At 41.4% G+C, this 23,326-nt stretch overlaps 1 protein-coding gene across 1 annotated transcript in view; it reads right to left on the bottom strand.

The window, feature by feature from the left end:
• The window catches only part of ERC2 (ELKS/RAB6-interacting/CAST family member 2), an 885,144-nt gene that overhangs the window by 171,517 nt on the left and 690,301 nt on the right, over positions 1 to 23,326 (bottom strand). Inside the window, exon 15 of the mRNA XM_077776719.1 lies at positions 14,276 to 14,410. Within this exon, the coding sequence (XP_077632845.1) occupies positions 14,276 to 14,410 (135 nt within the window). The remainder of the gene's footprint in view (positions 1 to 14,275; positions 14,411 to 23,326) is intronic.

Below are 23,326 nucleotides of genomic sequence, written 5' to 3'. Positions count from 1 at the left end.
CCCTCAGGCATCTACAAGTGGGTTTCAAGGGGTCTAGCCACTCCTTGGAATTCTAAGAAGAATGTTGTGGGTATGCATGTAAGTATATTTCTCTGGATGTAAGCCCTAGCATTCATTATAACATTTTTGACCCCCAAAGTCACTGCCATAGGGAAACTCTAGGCACAGAGTGATGCTATGATTTGTCAAAGTCACAAAACAAAATAGGAGGTTTCCCTAAAATGTAGCGCACAGCCCCTGTTGATCGCTTCTAAATGACTGTAAAATCACTTTCCTTACAGAGAAGTTTATTTCATTTTGCATTTGAAACCCAACAACATGTACACATTTAGTTTGTTTCAAATCCATTCATGGAGGGTTTTAAATTTTAAAGAAGAAAGAAAAAAAGGAAAGCCACTGCCACCAGAATCTACCAGTATTTTCTTAACAGTGAAATGTGGTCTAATGCAAATCACTTTTAGCAAATTAAATATATTAAAAAGGGGTAATTAATTATGATTGAAACAGACAGGAGTTGTAGGTTGAAAATATACACTGCCAATATCACTACTGTGCCTCGTCCACCATAGGAATAAAAAGGAGCTCCCAGATGTCCAGGGTTATTAAAAACCAGATGTTGAGATCGACGTCTTGAATGCTGATGAATAAAGTAAAGAAATATGACAGTCCAATATAAACTTTGCTAACATTTAACATGGCAGAAATGTGGGTAAATTCCTTTAGTGAACTCAGAATATTATGCATTTTTTTCAGGTTTTTTGTTTCTAAGTTGAAAGTTTAACAGAAAATAGAAGGGGAGGTGGTGGCCATTTCTGGTCTCTCTAATCTTCAAAGCTTAAACATGAATTGACCCTAATCACCAAGTGATCTGGGTCAGAATGAGTGTCCGCTTGGGGAATAAAAAACGAAAATGCAGGAGCTAATCAGAGGGGGAGCTCCAAGTATTTCCAAACGTTCACAGCTGTCTGACTCCTGCACTGCCTACATCTCTGTATGCAAATATTAATTTGTTCAGCAACCTTACTGCACAGAAATGTAAATCTGGGAGCCAAAAAATGAGAAACAGATAACTGTCACTTGAACCCTAACTTCATGCCAAGTTATTTAGAAATTCTTGGGACTTTCAAAATGCATCTATTAGGTCTGGGAGAGTCTGTTTCCTTGTTTTTCTGTTTCCAAATCTACTTTACACTGGCTTTTCTGGATGTTGCCTAGTGTTTGCTCCCTCGTGTGTCCTTCTTGAGTGATTGCTATGCCAGGAGCTGCCAAAATATCTGGATGGGAAGAAAGCCTCTACTCCATCAGTCATCTGTATACTTTTTTCCACAGCATCTGGGGATGGGAACATCCAAGGTGGGCTGAAGACCAGCGCACAGTGACCACAAAATAGCAAATTTGGAAGAGCTGGGAGGCTTAGCTATCAAATAACCTTGGGATGAACGTATAGCTCCAGAGATTACATGGGGTCTCAATGGAAAGCCTGCAGTCCCAGATGCTGGTCCCTAATGGGGTTCTCTAAATACTAAGATAAAACAAAATTTCTCACAGGACAGGCTGCTCACAGGGCTATGTTGATGACAAGATCTAAGGACAAAGGAATGAGTCATCATTGACAAGATAGGTGACTTCCTTTTGGAAGAGGGGGCATTTGTTAGCCCCAGCAAAGAAGCTCTGGGAAGGAATTCTGTAATATGACATGATAAACGGCCCAGTGTAAACTTTTAGTTGGTCTCTGTTTTCAAGTATTAGCTACAGCCAGCAGGCAAGCCCTAGCTTATCACCAAATATTCTTTCAAAAACACCTACAATTAGAATTAACAGTCAGCTGGCTAAAATGAGCAAATCAGAGAACTCTAGATGCTGGCGAGGATGTGGAGAAACGGGCACCCTCCTACACTGTTGGTGGGAATGTAAGCTGGTACAGCCCCTCTGGAAAACAGTGTGGAGGTTCCTCAGGAAACTAACAATAGAACTCCCCTAGGACCCAGCAGTAGCACTGCTAGGAATTTACCCAAGGGATACAGGAGTGCTGAGGCATAGGAGCACATGTACCCCAATGTTCATAGCAGGACTCTCCACAATAGCTAAAACATGGAAAGAGCCTAAGTGTCCATCAAGAGACGAATGGATCAAGAAGATGTGGTTTATCTATACCATGGAATACTACATGGCAATGAGAAACAATGAAATCTGGCCATGTGTAGCAACATGGATGGACCTTGAGGGTGTTATGCTGAGCGAAATAAGTCAGGCAGAGAAGGACAAATATCATATGTTTGCACGTATAGGAGGATTAGGAGGAACTTGACGGAGGAACAAGGGGGAGAAGAAGGGCGGAAATGGTGGGGGAAAGGGAGAGAGGCAAACCATGAGAGACTCTTGAATGCTGACAAAAACTGAGGACTGATGGATGTGGGGGGGGGGGGGGATGGGCATGGAGGAGGACACTTGTGGGGATGAGCACTGAGTGTTATGTGGAAACTAATTTGACAATATACTATTTGTAAAAAAAAAAAAGAATTAACAGTCAGCTTTTTTTCTTGAAATTGGAAGACTAAGTTCCTAAAGCAGACCTTACTGTCACACCTGTCCTAGCTGAAAATGAGAGTAAAATTATGGAAGCATCACTTTCAAATCAGCCCATGGCCTCTGTGAGAATTCAGCTAGCTGTCTCTGCTGGAAAGTTCACCTTGGCTTCCTTGAGGGAAGGGATGAAAAGAGATCGTCCCGATTCTAACAGGGTCTGGTGTAGACAGTCACCAGACCTATCCCTAGCCTACTTCAATACACGCCTTCTCTGACACTTTCTGAAAACATCAAGCCCGAGGATTCTACAAACTTTGGCTGCACAAGTCCTGGAAGCAGGACTACGGTATAGGATTTATGATGTGCCCCATGTCTGGGTTCAACCAAAGCAACTCTTCTTGGCATTTCCAACTATGGGCTTGGCCAGAGGCAGGGAAGACAAACACATGGGTAAAGGAGTAAAACAATGGGTATGAATATGGAAAACAGGGTCACCTAGCCTTGTCAGAGCACTAGTAAGTTTACTCTCAGGGTCAAATCCAAATCTTCCCTCTGGAGACCATGCATCCATCCTCTCATCTCCCCTGCCTATGGATGATGTGTCTGTTCGGGTGATGTGGTCAGGAATGGCTGTAAACTCTTACACGATCTGTATTTGTTACAGCCTGTATCTATTTCAACATTTGGAGACAAGTTCCCTCAAAGAAGAAGAGAGTCCTAGCTAGGTTCAGATACCTTCTTTGTGCCCTGTTACAATATAAATGTTAGCTTATTTCTGACCTGGGCTAGAAATGAATCAGCAGCTATTAGCACCTGTGCAAGGTGAAAGTAAGCCGCTTTCTGTGTTTCTTCACTGAGTCTCCCCACAGTCCCCTGACACAGGTTTGGGGAGGCTCTTTGGGCAGATATGGAAAGGAAGGCTCAGAAAGAAAGATCAGGTAGCTCACCAAAGGACACCTGGCTAGGAGCTGTGGAGCCAGGGTCAAATTCCAGTCTGACGACCACAAAGATATATACCCTCTGACATGTGAACTCTGAAGCCACAGAAAGAAGAGCTCATGGTGACCCCAAAGGCATTTGGGGGTTCTGCTTTTCTCAGCTCTGAAGCACTTTGGACTTTGCACTGCCCTCTTTCTGAGCTGTTGAAGGTCCTGGTTGGAGTTGGATGGCACAACTTAGATATGGTCTCTCTAGTTCCTCAAAGAAAGAGAACCTCACATGCAAACAGCACCTGTCTCTTAAATGTGCATATATCAGCAACACCCCAACAAATTTCAAGGTCCCTGAGGGGAAAAGGCAGAGCCTTCACTCATTTCATATGGCCTCACAATGTCTCAGATGTGGGAATTTAACAAATTATTTCCAAATGAGTAAGTATATAGGATCAGTTCTTTCTTTTTTGAATGACTCAACTCCTCTGAGACAGAAGGCTGCCTAGATTCCAGAGTTCGTTAGAGTTGCCAAGATTGTGTTTACTTGTTTCTCCCAAGGATGGCTCCTTCCCCCTTTGCACTACACCAGCCACTTTCCTGGTTTATTCTTCTACCACTGGTGAAAACTGAATGTCACTGGCTGAGGGGAAACTTGACAGGAGATGTTCGTATTTTAAAAGACACACCAGGGTGTTTCTCAAGTGAGAGGCAGAGACCGGAAGCCTGTGCTGTCTGGGGTGGTTCTTCTCAGCAAGTTCAACTCACAGGGATACCCTAAGGAGGGCAACCACCTGAGTCCTTTGCTAAGCCATTAAAAACATTACAGAATTTGGTNTTGGCTTTCTCTTTTACTTCTAATGAAGTATCTTCAGGCATTTTCTTGATTTTGTGTGTGTGTGTGTGTGTGTGGTTCAATGTGGGGCAACTTGAAGAAACTAGTTTTCCATTTCCTTCAAGCAAAAGTAATTCTGAGAAACGAGTCTTTTGTACATGGCACCAGATCTCTCAGCTGAAAGATGCAAGATACCCAGCTGTAGATGGAAATACTGGAAGGCTCTATGTTGGCCAACAATATTGTTTCAGAGCCCAAAGTCAACATCTGTTAAAAGCTGAGCTACTGCCAGATAGTCATAAAAAAGGGGTGAGGGTGGAGACAGGCTTTATATTTGCTCCCTCACCCATCAGTCATTAACACTTGGCTTTGTTAAATACAGTGAAAACTGTGTTTTTAACATGATTCTGGTTCTGCTATGTTCTGGCTAGTGGGCAACCAAATCCTCTAGCTTCTTGACTCGTCATTTCCTCAGCTGCCTCAAAAAGAAAATGGGATCATATCCTGACCCTGACACTTCATAAGGTGCTGACTGAATTAAATTGGAGAATGTAAGTTAAACCCTTCTGTAGATGTTACAAACACACAGGAATATAACTACGCACACCATCCCTGGTGGTAGCATCTGATAGTTTGCTACTATTGCAACAAATTATTTGACACTGCACTAAGGCCAAAGGCCAAAGGGTATGTGTGAAAAGGACCTGATAGTGTATAAAACCATCCTTAGACATTTTAGCATCTCAGGGGGTGTTCACAGCTAGAGGTTACTCAGATCATTTACTCATCTAGGGATGCTGAAACAATTTTTAAAGTGCTACTGTTCTATAAGGTAGTTTTCAGAATGTGTGTGTGTGCGTGTGTGTGCATGCGTGCACGCATGCAGTGTAAGTTTAAAAGATGTTTCCAATTCTCTTTCCTCTGCTGTTCACTTATCTTCAGGGTGATGCAAGTGCCTGGTGTGTATAAGTCAAATGTGATCCTTATGACATCAGTTCAAGAAAAGAAGAGAAGCAATGGTGTTTAGCAACAGAAAATGGATTTCCCGGCTTCCAGACATTTCAAGGTTGGCCACCTCCTTTCAATGGGGGAGCCGAAGTGCTGCCTCTTAGACAAATGTGACTGGATTAATGCAGCAAGTTGAAAAGGAATCAACCCTCCAGTGTTGCCAAGATGAGTTACATCTACAAGCTGGGGAGTGCAGGCTGCGTCTGAAAGCCCCTGCTGACTCAAAAGATACTGCAACAAATCTTTTAATGAAACCCTAATACTGCAAGCAAGATTTAAAACTAAGAGGAATCAGTAAAAAGGGGAACAGAAACTTTACCCAAAATAGAATAAGACAGATCTCCCTACAGGCTCAAATCTTCTGTGAGGAAAAATCTTCTTCTAACAGGAGGATCCTGCCACATGAAGCAGCTCTGCCTTCTTCCCAGGCACGAAGACCCTGCCTGGCAGGGTTTATCATAGCATGCCCTCATGTGCTTACATGTCAGGAATTAACATCACACCCAGATTAGAGAGCTTTGGTAACAACCTGCTCATCTGCAAAGCCAGCTTCCCAGGGTCTGTCACCCCTCCTCCCTTGCTCTCCTGTGGCTTGTGATGGTTGGGTGAGCTCACACTCCTGGAGGAGGAAGGAGCCATTAAATGCTCTCCCAGCAAGAGTGCAGAGGTTTGTCCTCATTTCCTTCTTTGCCTGTGGCCTCACAGAGAGCCCTGGCAGGGTCATTCCAGAGCTTCTGCTCTTAAAAACAAGCAAACACATAAACTGCCACCTTTATAACCCAATGGTGACAAACCACGCATTCCTCCTGACTCGTGTTTTAGTAGCTTTGGGGATTTTTGGTCGTCTTTGAGGGATAGAGAAAAAACTGACATCTGAGCTACCTTTCTATTTCATCTACTTTTAAAAAAAATCTGTTGGGTTTTAAACACAGCATCTTCCAATTCACTTGTGGTAAAAGGAGTACCAGCAAAGAGACAAATAATCATAAGAAAAAAAAAAGAATTTGTTAAAAAAAAGGATATGTATGGTGGTAGATGTTAACTAAACTTATTTTGCTAATCATTTCGCAATACATACGTATATCAAACTATTGTGTTATACGATCAAAACAAATATAATGTTAAATATGTTATATCTCAATTTTTAATTTCTAAAAAGAAAAGAGACAAGTGGCTCACAAAATTTATTTCAAAATGCATCCCAGGGTGTCTTTGGCTCTGACTGTGAGAGGGAGGACCAGCCCAATAGTGGGAATGGTTGAAATCTCTGAACCCTGCTCTCATCCAATAAACGTCAGCCTAACAAAAGCCTTATTCATGGGTTTTTGAATTTGAAGGCTTCATCCCAGAGAGCCTTGGTGGCTCAGTCGGTTAAACGTCCAACTTCGGCTCAGGTCATGATCTCACGGTTCATGGGTTTGAGCCCCACGTCCGGGCTCTGTGCTGACAGCTAGCTCAGAACCTGGAGCCTGTTTCGGATTCTGGGTCTCCCTCTCTCTCTGACCCTCCCCTGCTCATGCTGTCTCTCTCTCTCAGAAACAAATAAAAAACATTAAAAAAATATTTGAAGGCTTCATCCCTCCATGAAACCAAAACCCAAGGCTTTGTCCAAGCAGTGGGCCATGAAATTAGGTTTGCAGTATAAAAAAACCTGATCATTTCTTATTCAGACTGGCTTCAGGTATACTAGCTTGAATGGGAAACCAATGATAGAAACCTAAGATATATAACTTTTCTTATTAGGTTACTATCATAGGGAACTCAAATTTCTACTTTTCTCCATTGTTCTGTAACAATACTTTAAGTAAGCTTTGATACATGGTAGTTAATTTTTCTTCTATGTAGGAAACATGAAAACCTATTTACATACACGTATGTATGTATATATAATGTATATTCAAACATGTACTCAGGGGAAGTTAGGGAGAGAAATTTCTAGTTAAACATGATCTTGAGAAATTCTTCCATATGTGGAAAAGTCCTCAGTTCGTCTGACATATAGTGATACATACATATATACACACAGGACACTATGTATACATTTATCCCACATTCATTTAACCTCAAAACATAAAATAAATTATTTTTTTCCTCCTTAAGCAAAAGTTAGGAATAACAACTCTATATACAGAATCCATCTTTGGAGGGCAACGGAGCAAGTTAAACCCCTTGTCTGTTTGTTAGAATTCAGAGGGCTGCACTTTGGCTAATCTGTTGGTGAAAGTATAAGGCAAAAGCAGGGGTATCAATCACAAACCCCATCTACCATTTCCCAGAGAGGGGCTGTAGGAAAGTGGGGAATCCAAGGGCCTTGCGTTGGCTTTCTGAGAAGTATCAGGGACTGGAGGGGGGGGGGGGGNNNNTGACAGCTTCATTCTCCTGGTGGACAATTGGACTCCACCAACTCCTTATTGACCAAACATAAAATGCAGGTCTCTGGGAGGAGGAAGTGGTGGAGGAGGAGGAAAGCAGGGGGTTTTTACCACACATATCTGGGGCTAAGAAATACCTGGGATTTGGAAATGTCACTGGCCTCTGGCCACTACCCTCAATGAGGACCTAATTATAGGGATGGTTTGCAATTCCTCTCCTATGGGAAGGCTCTACAGGCCACTGACTAATTCTATCTGAGAGCAGGTACCCAAGCCTCAAGTGTGTGCAGCATGGACAGAGTTGGAAGGATAGGAGGGCATGAACACTTTTTACTTTGAGCTAACTCTACCTTATGGCTTTTTTGTCTAAGAATAGGGAAGAGGGGAGATGTTTGGGGACAAAAAAATCTCAAAACCAAGGCAGCAAGGGTTACAGCCTCTGTGAAGCAGAGGACAGGTGCAGTCAACATGGGTGGGATCACTGAGACCATTTCACTACATCTTAAAATACAATCTGTATATCTGTCCCATATATATAGCTTGAAAAGAAGGCCACATCTAGTTCTGGGTTCTGACGAAGTTATTTGACAGCTTATGAGAAAATGACAAGTGTCTCAAGTAAAATTGTATGGGAATTTTCAGCAAAAAATTGAAGCGGACATTCAGTGTTCTGAGTTGTGTCCAGTTGTACAAATTCAAGTCTTGGCTGAGAGCCAACATGTGCCCAGACCACACAGTATCCAGGAGCAACAGAGAAAGAACCACAGTTCACTATTTACATTTGAAGACAAATTCTGGAAATTGCTAAGTGGAATGAGCAATATTTAGGACTAAGACAACCAATGTTCTGGAAATAGATTTGCAGAGTGGACACCCTAAAGTTAAGGATGCAAAATGGAAAACCCAGCTTCTGGCACAATAAGGTCATGATCTTAAAGTACGTCCAGTTTTCTGGCAGATCTGGTGGCAGCCCCTAGCCCACTGAAGCATCCTCTGCTTTGCTCTGGGAACTAGGCTTGTTCCAGGCCCTTGCAAGTGCAGAGATTCATAAGTGAGTGAGCAAGGGAATGTGGGTCCTGGCAGTGCCCTGCTAAGGGCTCTCTGTAACCCAGAGCAATTCCCCTCCCTCTCTGTAGCATGCTCTCCACTGCTTGAGGGCCTCAATGTGGTCATTCCGTCGCAGTGGGAGAACTGTAGGAAGCTGTGTTGTCCCTGGTACAGGGACAGCAAGAATAAAGAATAAAGGGGAACAGGTGAAAGGGGAGGAAATGAAAAGATAAAGGCACATAACAGAAGAATGAAAATAAAGACAATGGGGGCCAGAGAAAATGGAAAGAGCTGATGGAATGATATTTTATTTCAAGTTTGGAAATTAAATTTAAAAAGTATAAAATTTACTATAATTCAGTGGGAAAAAAGAACAACAGCACATTTGTACTCTAGAAAGAGTTGATGTTATAGCCATGCAACCATATTTAATATACGTGGTTGCATAAATACATCCATACTGACAGCCAAAGAGTTTGCCACCAATGTGGCAGTCCGAGACAGAGGACCTCATCGTGGGCCTGCTGACTGTCAGGTGTGTGACTCTGAATAATTAACAACATCTCTGAGCACCAGATTCTTTACATGTACGGTGGGGATATTTCCATCTGTCCTTTCCATTTCCCAAAGGTACTTAGGGAATAATTCCTTCAACAGACATTTATTGAGTGCCTACTATGGGCAAGGCAGGTGTGAATATGCTTTGTGATACATAACAAAGAGTATGAATAGAACATACAATTCAACCAAATTTTTCCATAATAATTTAAGGAGTATTATGTTTCCATGCTCTTGAACTCTGTAGCCCTCCTTTTTGAAGTAGCATTTCTATAAGTAAAATGTGAAATTTAAATTTTAAATGGGATCTGAATGTCTTCAAAGTAGTCAAAAGTCCTTGAGTTTCCCAACTCCTGTGTGTGAGGGAGAGACAAGAAAGGCAAGTTCTGGGCTTGGAAAGTGGCCATATATTTTGAGGTTTCCAGACCAGAAATGTTTAGGATTTTACCATTTAGGCTCCTACAAATGAGAATCAGAGTGGCAGATGCTTTAACAAATGGATGCATATTTTGCACAAAAAAAGTAGTGTGATCTAGGTTCTTAAAGACCCAATGCCCAACCTAAGACCCAGGCACAGGATTGTGAGTTCTGGATGCCAAAGGCAGCCTGAACAAGGTCTGGCATTCTGAGGTGGCTGGAGTGTGGAGTTCACTCTGATGCTATGATTTTCTATATACCTGGAAGCCATTAGAAGATTAATAAAATACAATTTTTTGTGAGACAATAAAAATAATATGATGCCTGGAAAAATAGTAAAAAGACTTGACATGATTGATATGGCAAAGAAAGATGGTACTTAGAGAAAATAACAGATACTGATGACAGGTACAGGGGGCATGTAGAAGTTGAGTTTCCACTTAGCTTTTCTAAAATTAGTCTTGGTAATGTCACTAAAAATAAAATCACGAATGTGGTTCCAGCCTGTCCCATTTATTCTTTGTTGTTTCTCAAAGCTTATCAGTAGCTTGTGTCATGGGAAATATTTGCTGTCTCCCCTTGTGCCCACTTCTTGGTTTGAAAAACTTCCCAAGGCATTATTACTGGGAAGTGTCTGAATGATCTGCTTGGACATTTTCAGTGGCTATGGCCATCATCGGGACAGGCCACCAATTCCCACCTACTCCTTTTTTGGGGAGGGGTCTAGACTATTGCACTGGTACCATGTGTTATCCCAGTTGTCTCTTCCCTTCATCACACTCATTTTCAATTTCTGAGGGTATGTGTATTTATGATTATCTTTGTTTTCCTGGATCCTCACCCTTATAATGATTCCTTTAGTTCAGATCTACTGAGTTATCGGTGGGATAACTCATTCTCAGACTTTATAGTCTTTGTAAAGGTATCCCAAGAAATGAATGAAAGAGGTACTTTCATTTTCTGCTATGCAGAGCATTGCAGAAATTGCCTCAAAACTCCACCTTCTGATGAAAAACCCTGATGGAAACTGAATCAGTTATGTTTTAAACCGGGTAGTCTTTCTTCACCTGATACTCTGAAAACAGTATTTTTCAGAGCACAGATGTTACTAGAAAAGAAAAGAAAAAAAAAGATTCTATGATCAAATAAGTCTGGGAAATGCTGGATTAAATAAAATTGGAGAGCTTTCTTTCTTATATGACTTTGCAGATCCTTTGATCTGCTAATTGCACCAAGACTCTCTAAAATTGAGTTATAATATGCAGCATTTTCCCAAAATTCTTTGCTCACTGAATCTTTGTTTCAAGACTTTCCTCCTGGGACTAATGTTCCAAAGGTTACTTAGGGAAATGCTCGTCTAGACTTATAACCCTTGGATTCAGTTTCTCCTGAGGAGAAAGCAAAATCATAGTGAAGGAGAAAGGAATGGGGAAGAAATGGAAAAAGAATATAATTCTGAAAATACCCAGCAATACTTAAATTGAATTTCCTAAGGAAAAATGAACTTCTCTGGAAAAGTAGCAAAGTGACTGGCTTTCTTATATTTCTCTATTTTTATGTGTTCTGATCTTTTTATAAAACTCAAGAGACAAAGGCAACGTTTTGTAGCCTCTCTTCCAGAATTGTTGGTCAATGCTTAGGACACAGGGAAGTCAGTGCTGAAATATTCATGGGAAGGGAATGAGGAATCTCTTGGAAGAGACCTTTCCCCTTGAAGTCAGTTTAGTGAACATGGGTACATAATGGACATTTAGTTTAATTCTCATCCAAATCAATCCATTGTTGAGACTTTTACATTGTCACTTTCTCCTGAGAAATATCTCCACTCTACACATATGAGTATATATGTTTGCACAATTTTGAATAGAGTTTTAATCATCTAGGAAAGACTTCTCAGTCTTCAGATGACCGTTACATTGTGGAACTTAGTTTTATAACAACCCATATTTTGGTATATGAGCTGTTGGGTGATTATAGCCGAGAGCATGGTTGTAGTAGACCTGGGACTCCTAGTCAAAAAGATCACCACCCCAGAGGATGTTGCTGTCTCAGTCACTGGAGTCAACCTACGCATGCCAGGTCTTCATAGTCAACTCTCTTTTCTGATTGAAAGAGTGTAGCAAAGAAGCCTTATACCTTTGCTGACTCCAATTTAAAACCACAAAGTTATCCTTCTGGTCAAGGGTATGTCACTTTCAAGTTCAAGGTGAACTTCACTACAGAGTTAATTCCTAACTCATGGGCCTTTAGTTAAGTCATAACTACCTTTTAAATGAATGGCATGTTCTGACTGATGTGATCCGGAAAAAACTTGATGAGACATCTGATGACCTGGATTTTTGTCTTCAGAGTAGACGGCAAAACTCCCTGAAGGCAGGGGTTCAGTCTTGTCTCTCATGTTCTTTCTCAAGGCCAGTGTGGAGGCTGGCATGGAAGATGTGCTCCAATTATTAGTTGAAGTAGAGCCCTAGTCAGTCTCCCTCCCTCCCCCCAAGTGAGGGCCTAGGTCTCTCATATGTAGAAGAGGCTATCTGCCTCTATGTCTCTGGGTTGCTTAGAGTGGTCACTGAGATGAAGGATGTGAGGGGGGAAGATCATCACCATCTTCCTAACAGTAGCAACGACAAAGGTATGTCAGAGCTCGTGATGACACATCTTAGCCAGACACACCTTGAGGGATGTTATAACTCTTCTGGAAAAGGTATTGCCTCAGGGCAATGACTTCTGCCCTATGACAACCTCTAGTGTTTGTTGGTGGACAAACATAAGAGGGTCAACCAGCTGGCAAGACCTCTATTTTGTGATTAAACATCTCTGGTAATTTAGCAGGAGAATAGCTTTTGTGAGAAATATCATTCACAAAGCAGGTAAATTTGGTCTAGTTTCTAGTAGGACATATTAGCATATGTGTCTCTGTGATGAAATAAGCCTGTCTGTTATCTCAACAGGTCTTTGTGTGACTCACTCCCCCAATTTGGCTCTAAATCCTTCTTTCTGCCTCTATAGTACTTTTTGTTCCTCTCTCTGGGGGAAAGCCCAGGGTGGCCCTCTAGCACCAATGAAACCTCACACTTACCCCTCTTGGGAGAAGGTCAAGGAGCAAAGGGCAGTGTGGAAAAAGGCAGGGACCAAGAACAAGAAAGAAGATGTTTAGTTAGTAGGTAGTCAGGTTGGGTGACTATGAGGAGATGGTAGTGATGGCAAGGGATGAAAATTGAAAAAATAAAGCTAGATCAAAGCAAAGCCACAGGCATACAAGATAATGACATGAAATTTATCTCTCTATACTTTGCTGATTGCCAACTTAAGAACCATTTTTGAGAGCTAATAACATGAACTGGTGCCTTTCTGCACTTGGCTTCAGAAATCTAGATGTCCTATATGAAGACCCACAGTACTGAGGACTCTGAAGGCAAATGCTTCCGGGTAAAAGGGTAGGGCCAAGCTAGGGTCGGGGCAGAGGGCCTCCTGGTTGGATCTACTTCACTGCACAGCTCCAGGGAGCATTTCTTATGTGGCATACCATACAAATGGTCCCCCTAGGAGTTGTACTCCTGGTAAGACATCTTGGAGATTTGGAAATCTTAACTTCTCCTTTGGGATACTAGTGACATGAGGGGAAAAGGAAACAGAGCCATCTGAAAAAGTCTTAGGAGCATAATAAGCACCTCCTCCTCCTCCTCCAACAAACAGTTAAACCTCTCTTCACACAGGTAATTCCAATAAGCCCTCCCACCTCACATACCCAGAAACATATAACAAAGGCATTAACACTTACCCAGATGATTCTATTTCATTACCTGTGGCCCTATCACTCTTGAAATTTATTGTGTAAGTTACACTAAGTTCACACACACAAGAACCTCAGAGTACAATAAAGGAGGAAATAATGTTAATATTGGTTATATAATCTGGTTTAATCTCATAATTTCCATGAAATTCACCTTTAGGAGTTTTAACCCTAAACACTGTCAAAAGTTTTTATATTTGTTGGGTGAATGCAAATATCATGGAAGACCATAGGAGATTTTTGCTTTTGTCAATTCTTTTCGCTTGCTTTGCTCAGTCAAGGGAGAAGATAGGGTCCAAATCAAATAAACCAGACCCTTTGACTTCACTGGCTAAAAGGCAAGCAAAACTGATTTCTCTTCATGTTGTTTTACCCCACCATTAATTTGTATCACTAAAGAATTTTCTAGGAAAGTGCTCAGCAAACTCAAGGCTTCTCTGGTTGCCAAGCTCATGGAAACAAAGTGCTTTCTCTTAAAACTCTGAAAGAGACATTCCAAAGTAACCCACCATTAGATACCGAGCCAGCAATAGACTTCATATCTATGAAAGTAGAAAGGAGGGGAAGAAAGAAAATGCATAACATAAACAAGAACAGACAAAACCTTAAAGAGGAAGGAGAAAGGAAAACATTTAGACTCCTTGAGTGATGGAAATAAATACCAAAGCTATTAGTTTCAGTTCAAAGGACGTATCACTTTATGCTGTTTATTATTTCTTGAGGATTATTTATTTTATCTTAAAATATCCAAAGGGTAAAAGGGGTCCTGGAGGTAAGCGGCAATGAAACTGACCTGGTCGGGAGAGGGCCTGTGATTGGAATGTTGTGGCCTCCCAGGAGATCGGTGGTGGTGGTGGTGGTGGTGATGGTGGTAATGGTGGTGGTCCTCATCATAGTTGTCTGCCATCAGCTTCATTCTGTTCTGGGTCTGCACAGAATAAAAACCAGAGAAGATTCCATCAGGAGCTAGAAGGCTAGCCAAAGAGACTCAGGGCAAAATTACCGCACCTATAGGGCTCCTTTTGTTCCTAATCCAGAGATTTTCATTTTTAGTCAAATTGAAACTTAATAAATAATGCACCATGCCATTTGGTAAAAGAGCTTGGACCTACATTAGATGTAAGTGCATTTCCCCCTATGTGATTTAAAAGGGGGAAAAATGGACATATACCTAAAGGTGCTTTGTTTTACATGATCAAGCGATCATACAGGTCCAGAGTAATATTATAATCACAAACTGCCAACAATCACATCCTATATCCTTCAGCAAGCGAGAGAAGGAAGTCCTGGATGAAAAGATGGGAAAGGGCTGGGCAGACACAGAACTACAGACATGTGATGGTCTTGCAAGACAAGGCAGAGGAATCCACTAAAAAGCTGCCAAATGCAAAAATAGCAGTGGAGATGGTCTGCTGCTACGATGGCTTCTAGGGAATGCTCTCTATGGACAATTTAACTGATAGTGCTTTTGGGGGAGATTGAGCAAAAGGAGCAAAGTTGATGCAGAAGAGCTGACCGTTGTAATTTATGCCCCACTGTGTTTGTCACATGAGGCACTACATGTCATGGTTTCAATTCCCAGGACACACAATTGTACTGTTTTATTATGTAAGGCAAGAAACAGACCAGCAATGAATTGACCTAACAGGGTCATAGAATCTAGAAAAATGCCTAAAGACTATGGAAAAGGGCAGATAAAGATATCCAGCCCAGAAAGCCAGGAAATGTAGAGACTACACGTGTGTATTTGGAGATAAGACTGTCTGTATTCAAGCCCTGCTCTACATCTTTGCTGGTTATGTGGTCTTTTGAGAGTTAACTATTTGTAAGCTTCATTTTTCTCAAGTATAAGTTGGAGTAATGGTATCTCTCTCCGTGGGGTCACTGTGAGGAGCTAGAGATACAATGGGCTTCAAGTGTCAGTTCATGGTCCATAATAGGCTTACAGTAAAAAATAATTGCCATTATTACTATTATTCTTGCTATTGTTTACAGTAAGAAACCTCTTCTTCTTATACATGGTGTTTCCTCTGCCTGTGATATCTCCCCCAGTCACCTTCTCTCACCTCTACCTTCTGTGTCTGGCTAATTCACAATTTTTTCTCTAGGAGCCCTTTCTTGACCCTATCCCTGATGCCAGGACATGTGCAATTCCTGCTTTTCATTGCTCTGTAACTCCAGATCTACCTGTCCAACTGTAGGTAGACTTGAGGCTCTTTCTTTCCCCTGCCTCTCCCCAGAATCTAGCATAGGGCCTAGTAGATGTGAATATACTGTGCATGTTGCTGCAATGAGGGACTGAAAGAAAGAGCCAGAATTTTGAGGGATGCTACCATACTAGAGGTGACTGCACATTTGTTTTGAGCCAGGGAAGGTCACTGAGAGTTGAGGACATCTCATGAGTTGCCATAACAATCCCACTGGTGGCTTGAGATGATAGTGAACCATCAGCACTTCAGGAGACCTGGAAATCAGAGGCTGGCAGAGCTTCCAATATGCTGGAATTTTATTAGATAATATAAATAATATTTTGATAACAATTCTGGACCTAACATAGTGTATTCTTGTAGCCTGTTTCATGTACAATCTAACTTATCCTCAAAACTTTCCTGGGAGGAATTATTGCTATCCTCACTTGCAACTAGAAAATCAAGGCAGAAATTTCAGCCCCCAGAGTCTCATTTCTTACATAGAGTCTCATTTCTTACATAGAACATGGAGATTTCCTGGGTCTTCCAATTCTCAATATCTAGCCTTTGCTCTTAGCCATGCCACTAGCAGAAAAGACAAACAGCTAATCAAAAGAAACAGCTTTCCCATAGATGCTGTGGTTCTGTTAAGTTTTGGAAACACTTCATATCCCAGTTCTATCTGCCAATGGATGTCTGGATGTCTCATGATTTACTCACCCCATTTTGAAAAATGTATACGATATTCGAAAGTCCCACAGTGGGTGTAAAAAATGCATGTATATGGTTAAAAACAATAAAAATAGAGGGAAAAGTCCACCTAACAATTAAATAAAAATCCCAGGCAACCTTTGGCAGCTGATAGCATTTTCATTCTTCTCTTGCCTATTTAAAGTGTCAGAAGACCCAATGGGCAAGTTACAGGTTGTGAGAAAGAGCAGGTCAGTGGAGCTGTTGCTGACCAAATACTGAGAGTCCCCTCATTCGGCCTGCCCTCCTACAAGAGATGCTGAAATTCAGTGTTCACGCCTGAAACTCCAGCATTGTCAGGAACCTGTACTTTTGAACCCATGAACCAATAAATCTGAAATTGTTTCTTCTAACAGAATTCTGAGAGCCTGAAGGGAGCTGTAAGACCTGCCATGGTCAAGAAGGAAGGGGCTCACCCAAGAATGAGCGATGAAGCCTAAATGAACAAATAATAACTCTGCTATTGTAAACATCATAATGTCCTTATCCTTTGGGGAAGCTCCTGTGATTTTATGAGATTATTTTCTTACCAGCAACAAGCCTAAAGTTTCCTACCTTTGAACTGTATCCCATAAAAGAATGTACAAGCTAAACAAGATGCTATATGTAGTCCTAAATGTGTCTGCTGAAATGAGGTGTTGGAGAATAGGCATGTCATGGGATAAAGACTGTAAATGAATGATGTCATCTTTCCAATTTGGTGCTGAAATATAAATAAACCATGTTGTTCATGTGAATACCAGATCTGGGGGAAATGTACACAGAGCAATTGTGAGCGGAAGAGGCTTCTTTTGATTAGTCTGGACTGGAAGAGAAGAGTGTGAACCAGAGATGAATAATGAGAATTTGGCCTGATACTCTAGACCATTTTTATTTATCTTGCTTGTAACATATCCCCTAAACTGTGACCGATTTCTTACAGGCTGGTTGCTAGTTTTCCCTTGTATAAAAAAAGTTTGACCAATTCTGCTCACTTAATATGAAACTGAAAATGGATCTCTTTTAACTTATTTTTATTTTTTATGTTCATTTATTTATTTTTGAGAGAGACAGAGACAGCATGAGTCAGGGAGGGGCAGAGAGAGAGAGGGAGAGAGAGAATCCCAAGCAGGGTTCTTCCTGCCAGCACAGAGCCCAAAGTGGGGCTCAAACTCACGAAATTGTGAGACCGTGATCTGAGCCAAAACCAAGAGTCGGATGCTTAAACGACTGAGCCACCCAGGTACCACTCTTTTAATTTTTTTTTTTTTAAATCTACATTACCTATCCTCATCTCCACCCAATTATATTGGCTTCCTAACATACCAAGAATGGTCTGGAAGGGCGATAAGACATGGATAAATCTCCCTTGAAGATCGATGGAAGAAAAACTGTAGAAAATTGTAACAAGGATAGCACGTGTTCAGATAATTCCAGACACGCTTACTGTGTGACTCCATGTACAATGGTTCATATCCCTGCAGTCGACAGATACACAAGGTACCCACCACAAAGCCTTAAATAGCAGTTCTGTGCAGTCATAACTGGAATCTCGGGAAAACTATTGTTAGAGAGAGGGAGAGCTTCCCACAGCACTACACTTGGGAACTCGTGGACTCATTTAGCAATGCATTTTTATTTCCTTTTCAGTGTCTACCAAACTGCTGACCTGACACGTTTGCCTTTGGCTAACTGTGTTATATTCATTTTACTACATTATGTCATGACTGCTAAGACAGATTTAATCAGGTTTTATTTTCCACTTCCTCTTTCTTCCAGGCGCCACCTTATTTCTCTAGGGCGAAAGACTCCTCTAACAGCTCTCCCGCTGCACTCTTGCCTCCCACTGAACACAGTCCATAGCTGGAGTGATATCAGGGCCCGTTCGTCCCTGGCTTCAAGCTCCTCAGAGGCTCCCCACTGCCCTCAGGAAGAGAGTCCCAGCTCCTCCACAGCTAACAAAGCTCTTGGGCAGTAACTGTTTGCTGTTCATTCCCAGCCTCACCTCTCTGGCTCCCTATGCCCCGCCCTGGGATGTATCATTCACAGTTCCAGTCATGCTCTTCATTCCCTCTCCCGTCACCTGAGTTATACCTGTTAATTCTCTGGTCTTAGCTTTAACACCATCACCTCCAGGAATGCCTTCTCTGAGCCTGCCGCAGAAGGGATTAAGTACTCTTCCACTGCCTTCCCTAGGATCATGTACTCACCTCCAAGCTCCCCCCCTTCCATCACAGCACTTATCCCAATGAATGGTAAATAATCATGTGCTCTTTTGGCTTTCTCCAACACTAGGTTGAAATTCTCTTAAGGAAAGCACTATGTCTGAGTCCTTGTACTTAACAACTGGCACAGAGTCTGGTGCATATGTAGTGAATAAATGTGTGGATGTATGAAGGAATGAATAAAATGGGTATAGACTACTTTGGAACAGATGAAAGGGAAAAGTACACAGTTAGCTTCTATGATGAGCCAGTTGCGTATATAACTCTTCATGTGATAGTTTAATTCTTCCTATTGTGTATTATTTGTTTTTGGTTGATGTTCTTGGGCATGGGAGCACAGGTTAAATGTATAGTTTCGGGGCTGCTGGGAAAGTTGGTTTTCTTCAAGATATATTCCATTCTTTAGAAAATAGACCCAGTGAAATACTCCATGTCCCTGGTTAACTTACCTCATTAAGAATAAAAGGTTTGGGGGTGTTAGAGGATTCATTTCCTTACTATCCGCTAGGTTTTAGAAGAGCAGGAGCCTTTAGAATACTTTTGTTAGTACCAAAAGTCAACCATGGAAAACTGAAACTTTATCCATTAACTAAAATCCCTGATGAACACCATCTGTGAAAAGGTGCCATATACTCCATCTCTTTGACATTTCTGAAGAGTTTATCCAAGGAGCTCTTGAAACAAAATGAAAATCCTTGATTGACTAGTAATAGATTCAATAGCTTAATGGCAATATGTAGCTATAAAAGTGTAATATTAAAACTGCCTCTAAAAATATTTTAGCAAGGTGGCAATAATGAACTATGCTTTGATCAGTCATCTGGATCAAGTTAACAATAAAACCTTCATGAATATGGTTTAAATAAGAAAAAAATATAATAAGATTTGTTGCTATGGGATATGGAGATAATACCATACAATAGCAATTACACTTTCTTCTATCAGATTTTCTTTTCTCCCTCTTTCCTGCCAGGGAAATCTGAAATAGTCCAGAACTCTTCTACTGGTCTTGTTTCTGCCAAATCAGAGCAAGGTCAACAGTTCTTGTCTCAGAGCAAAAGATGGAGAAACCAGACAACAACTGGTCAGTGAGGAGGGGAGGGATTTCCTGTACATCCACCAGGCGCACATGGCAATGAATCATAATTGAGTGGGGTCTGGGTTCCAATGCTTGGGTCACTCTTGGAGGACAAAATGAAGAAGCAGGATGAAGAAGCTATTACGGGAGTGTGCCGCATTGGGGAACTTTACGGGATTAAGTAAGAATCAGTGATAGAAAGGCTTCCACTATGAACACTGCACAGAAATTCATTCAACACTTACCAAACTTATCTAGCCATAAAAAACAATGATGTGCCAAGCTAAGTGTTTGGTTAGTATGCTTTCGTTGACTCTTTGCTTTGAGATAGCTATTCTTATGAGCCTTCTTTTATAGTTGAGAAACCCAAACCCATCATTGCTCAGCTCTACTCACTGGAGGAACAGGACTGAAACCCAGGTTTCTGACTCCAGAGTCCTATAGTAATAAGGTGAAGCATAAGGTCCCAGGCCAGAGACTCAGGACAGACAAAGCAAAGATAAATAAGACGTGAGGAATTAGAGGAGTATGACACAATATGGAAAGGAAAACAAGAGGGAAGAGTTTGGTTTACATAAATGTCCAGAGGCTGGAAAAAACCCCTCCAGTTGAGGGCAGGGGCATCAAGCAAAGCTCCATAGGTCAAGACTATGAACTAAGACTATGAACTAAGACTTGAAGTTGGCATGGATATGAGTATAAAGAAGAGTAGGCTGGGGAAATTCCATGATAAACTCACCTTGAGAGGAAAAACAGATCAACAGAGGGACTGGAATCCAAGAAGATGTGAGAGAGAGGTGTGTGTGTGTGTGTGTGTGTGTGTGTGTGTGTGTGTGTGTGTGTTGCTTTCTTCATTCCTATATTGGATGTGGGTAGAATAGATAACATATTTGAGATGATAATTCATTATCTTATTTCTCAAAAGACCTTATCAACTTGGGACATTTGGGAAGGAATTTAAGATAGAGCAATAGTCATATGCTCACACATGTCAATCCATGACATCTCTGGGAAAAGGAGCCAGGCTCTAGACATCTATGATTTACAACTGTCTACACAATCTACTGCTACAATAGCAGTCCTGCCTTGAAAACTGGTCTGATAGCCTCCAATTCATTTAGCTGATCAGTCCTTTCTACCAACCATCTGCCTCCCAACTTTGTTGAAGGCTCTCCCTCAACAAAGGGAAAATTTTTTTGTTATAAAAAAATGTTTTTTTTTTATAAACAGAAAATTAGTAGGTCACCATGGAGAGTTTAGAAGCTATTTTTGCTATCTACTCATTAAATATCCTTATTTTATTTTATTTTATTTTTAATTATAATAGAGAATGTCATATCCTCTTGTCTACCCTAGAAGTCACTTGCAGCTTGAATGGGCAGTTCTGGATGTGCTGCTATCTTCCCACCTCAAATCCAGGTACCTCTCTGCCTGAAGTCTTCCTCTGGCCACAGGTGCAGGTTTGGCCAGGGATCAGGGCAGACCAGAGTGTGGGGGAGTTCACGTCCTTACAACAATGCTCAGTCTATGAGGGAGGGAGGTGATGGATAAATAACCAAGGTCCCAGTCCTTTTGTGGCACCATCCTATGGTGTGTTTCAGAATCTCTCAAAAGGTTCTAGCAGACTGGAGCCCTGGATGATTATATCAGGACAGCACATAGTAATAATTCACCTTCATTGGCATTTTGATGTCTTGTCTCACTTTTCAATTTTCTCACCATGCTTCTTGGGATCACCTCCCAAATAAATCACCTGCACCAAAACTTTGTTTCTGGGTGTTTTTTTGTGAGAATCCCAGCAAATGGTTAACAAGCCTTTGTCTAACTTTTGCGCAGGACTAACGTCCCTGTGACTACCAGGCCTTTTGAGATTTCTCATCACCGGGGAACACTGATCTCTCATCTTGTTAAGGGGAGTAACACAGGCCTGGCACTAATTCTATTTCTGCCAAATATTTAATATAGACTCAGGCTGAATTACTTTTCCACGAGCCTCAGTTTCTGTATCTATAAAATGGGCAAGAGAAGAAAGAATGTCTTTAGCATGAACCAAACCCCACATGGGTAAGATGCCAGTCTACTGTTTGTATTCCTTGTTGTACATTTTGCTGTTTTCTTTCTTTTTTCCTTCTAAAATCAAGGGAGAGAAATTATTCTGGTAAACTAATCCTGCTGCCACTGTAGGAACCTGAGGAATTCCAGGAAAGGTTGTAGACAACAATTGTAGGGAAAGCATGCTTGCCTCTGTTCTACTACCACCCAGTACAGCCCATGGGGGAGAATTATCTACAGAGAAAGAGTACTATGTGCTCTGCCAGTAATGGGGAGGTTAGGATTCTTCACAGTGGCAGGAAAAAAGACCAGCACAATGAGATGGAGTCACCTGTAAATATCAGTGATGATAACCAATGCTTCCCTAGGCCTGCTGTGTGCCAAGCACAACAACTTTGTCAAGCAACTTTGCTGTTGTCATCTAATTTAGTCCATTACACAAACACTGATGTAGGTTGGAGGTGGGGGGGCATATTCAAAAAAAAATTTTTTTTTGAGAGAGAGAGAGAGAAAGAGTGAGCATGAGTGGGGGAGAGGGGGGAGAGAATCAAGCAGGCTCCACACTCAGTATGGAGCCCAATGTGGGGATCCCTTGACTATGAGATCATGACCTGAGTCAAAGTCAAAAGTTGAATGCTTAACTGAGTGTGAGCCACTCAGGCACCCCTCAAAATCTTTAATAGCTGCTTTAACAGGGGCAGAAACACATAAGAACCAAGAGTGACTCACATGCCAATGACCTGGATGTCAGTACTGTAGAGGCTGTTAGTATCCCCACTTTACAGATGATAAAACTGAGGTTTAGAAAGATTAGGAAGTTTACCCAAGATCACGTAACTAGTAGTTTTGGAACTCTAATTCCAGAGCCTTGTATGTAACCACTGTACCCTACTGCTCAGATCTGTAAGGACTGAAACCTGCATTAAGAAAAAAAAAAAAAAGATGGATCTTGGAAAGGGCTCCAACTCTCTACACATTGATGCCAGAGCTGAGAAGAGAAGCAGTTCACTTCATTATTTTTTTTTTCACTTCATTGATTTTAAAGTTCTCTGAAAACAATGAGACTCAGACATACTATAAAATCTTGATTGAGCCTCAAAGGAGTCCATGTTGCTGACCGACCCTAATATAAATTTGAAAGTCATTATCTAGAATCCATACTAACTTTTGATGCTTTAACAAATTCGGTTTTGAAGCTAGGCTAGGATATTAGCAACTGCAGACAGCCAAGGAATTTCTAACATCCTGAGCACTGTTGGAGGTGGTGGGGTCTGAGGGGGAAGGGAAAAACTCTAGAAATTTCTACCACAAAGTTACTTAGTTAAGCACAGGTCTGTTTAATTAAGTAGTGGGCAGCACATGCTATACTTAGCTTTTAAACACTTGTAAAGTCCTCTTCATTCATTTATCTTACTTGTCACTGACAAGCTCTTCAAGGACTGTAACAGTATGCAGAGCATGAAGAGCCTGGGTAAACAACGCATATTTTATGCGGAGTCTAAACTATTTCAACTCACAGAGTCAATAGAGGGTCTCAGGAAAAAAAACAAAAAAAAAAAAAAATGTCCCAA

This window comes from Crocuta crocuta, unplaced genomic scaffold, assembly GCF_008692635.1.
Source record: "Crocuta crocuta isolate KB4526 unplaced genomic scaffold, BGI_CrCroc_1.0 scaffold87, whole genome shotgun sequence".
Lineage (NCBI taxonomy): Eukaryota > Metazoa > Chordata > Mammalia > Carnivora > Hyaenidae > Crocuta > Crocuta crocuta.
Note: the sequence above shows the minus strand (reverse complement) of the source record. Positions and strands in the feature narration are given on the sequence as shown.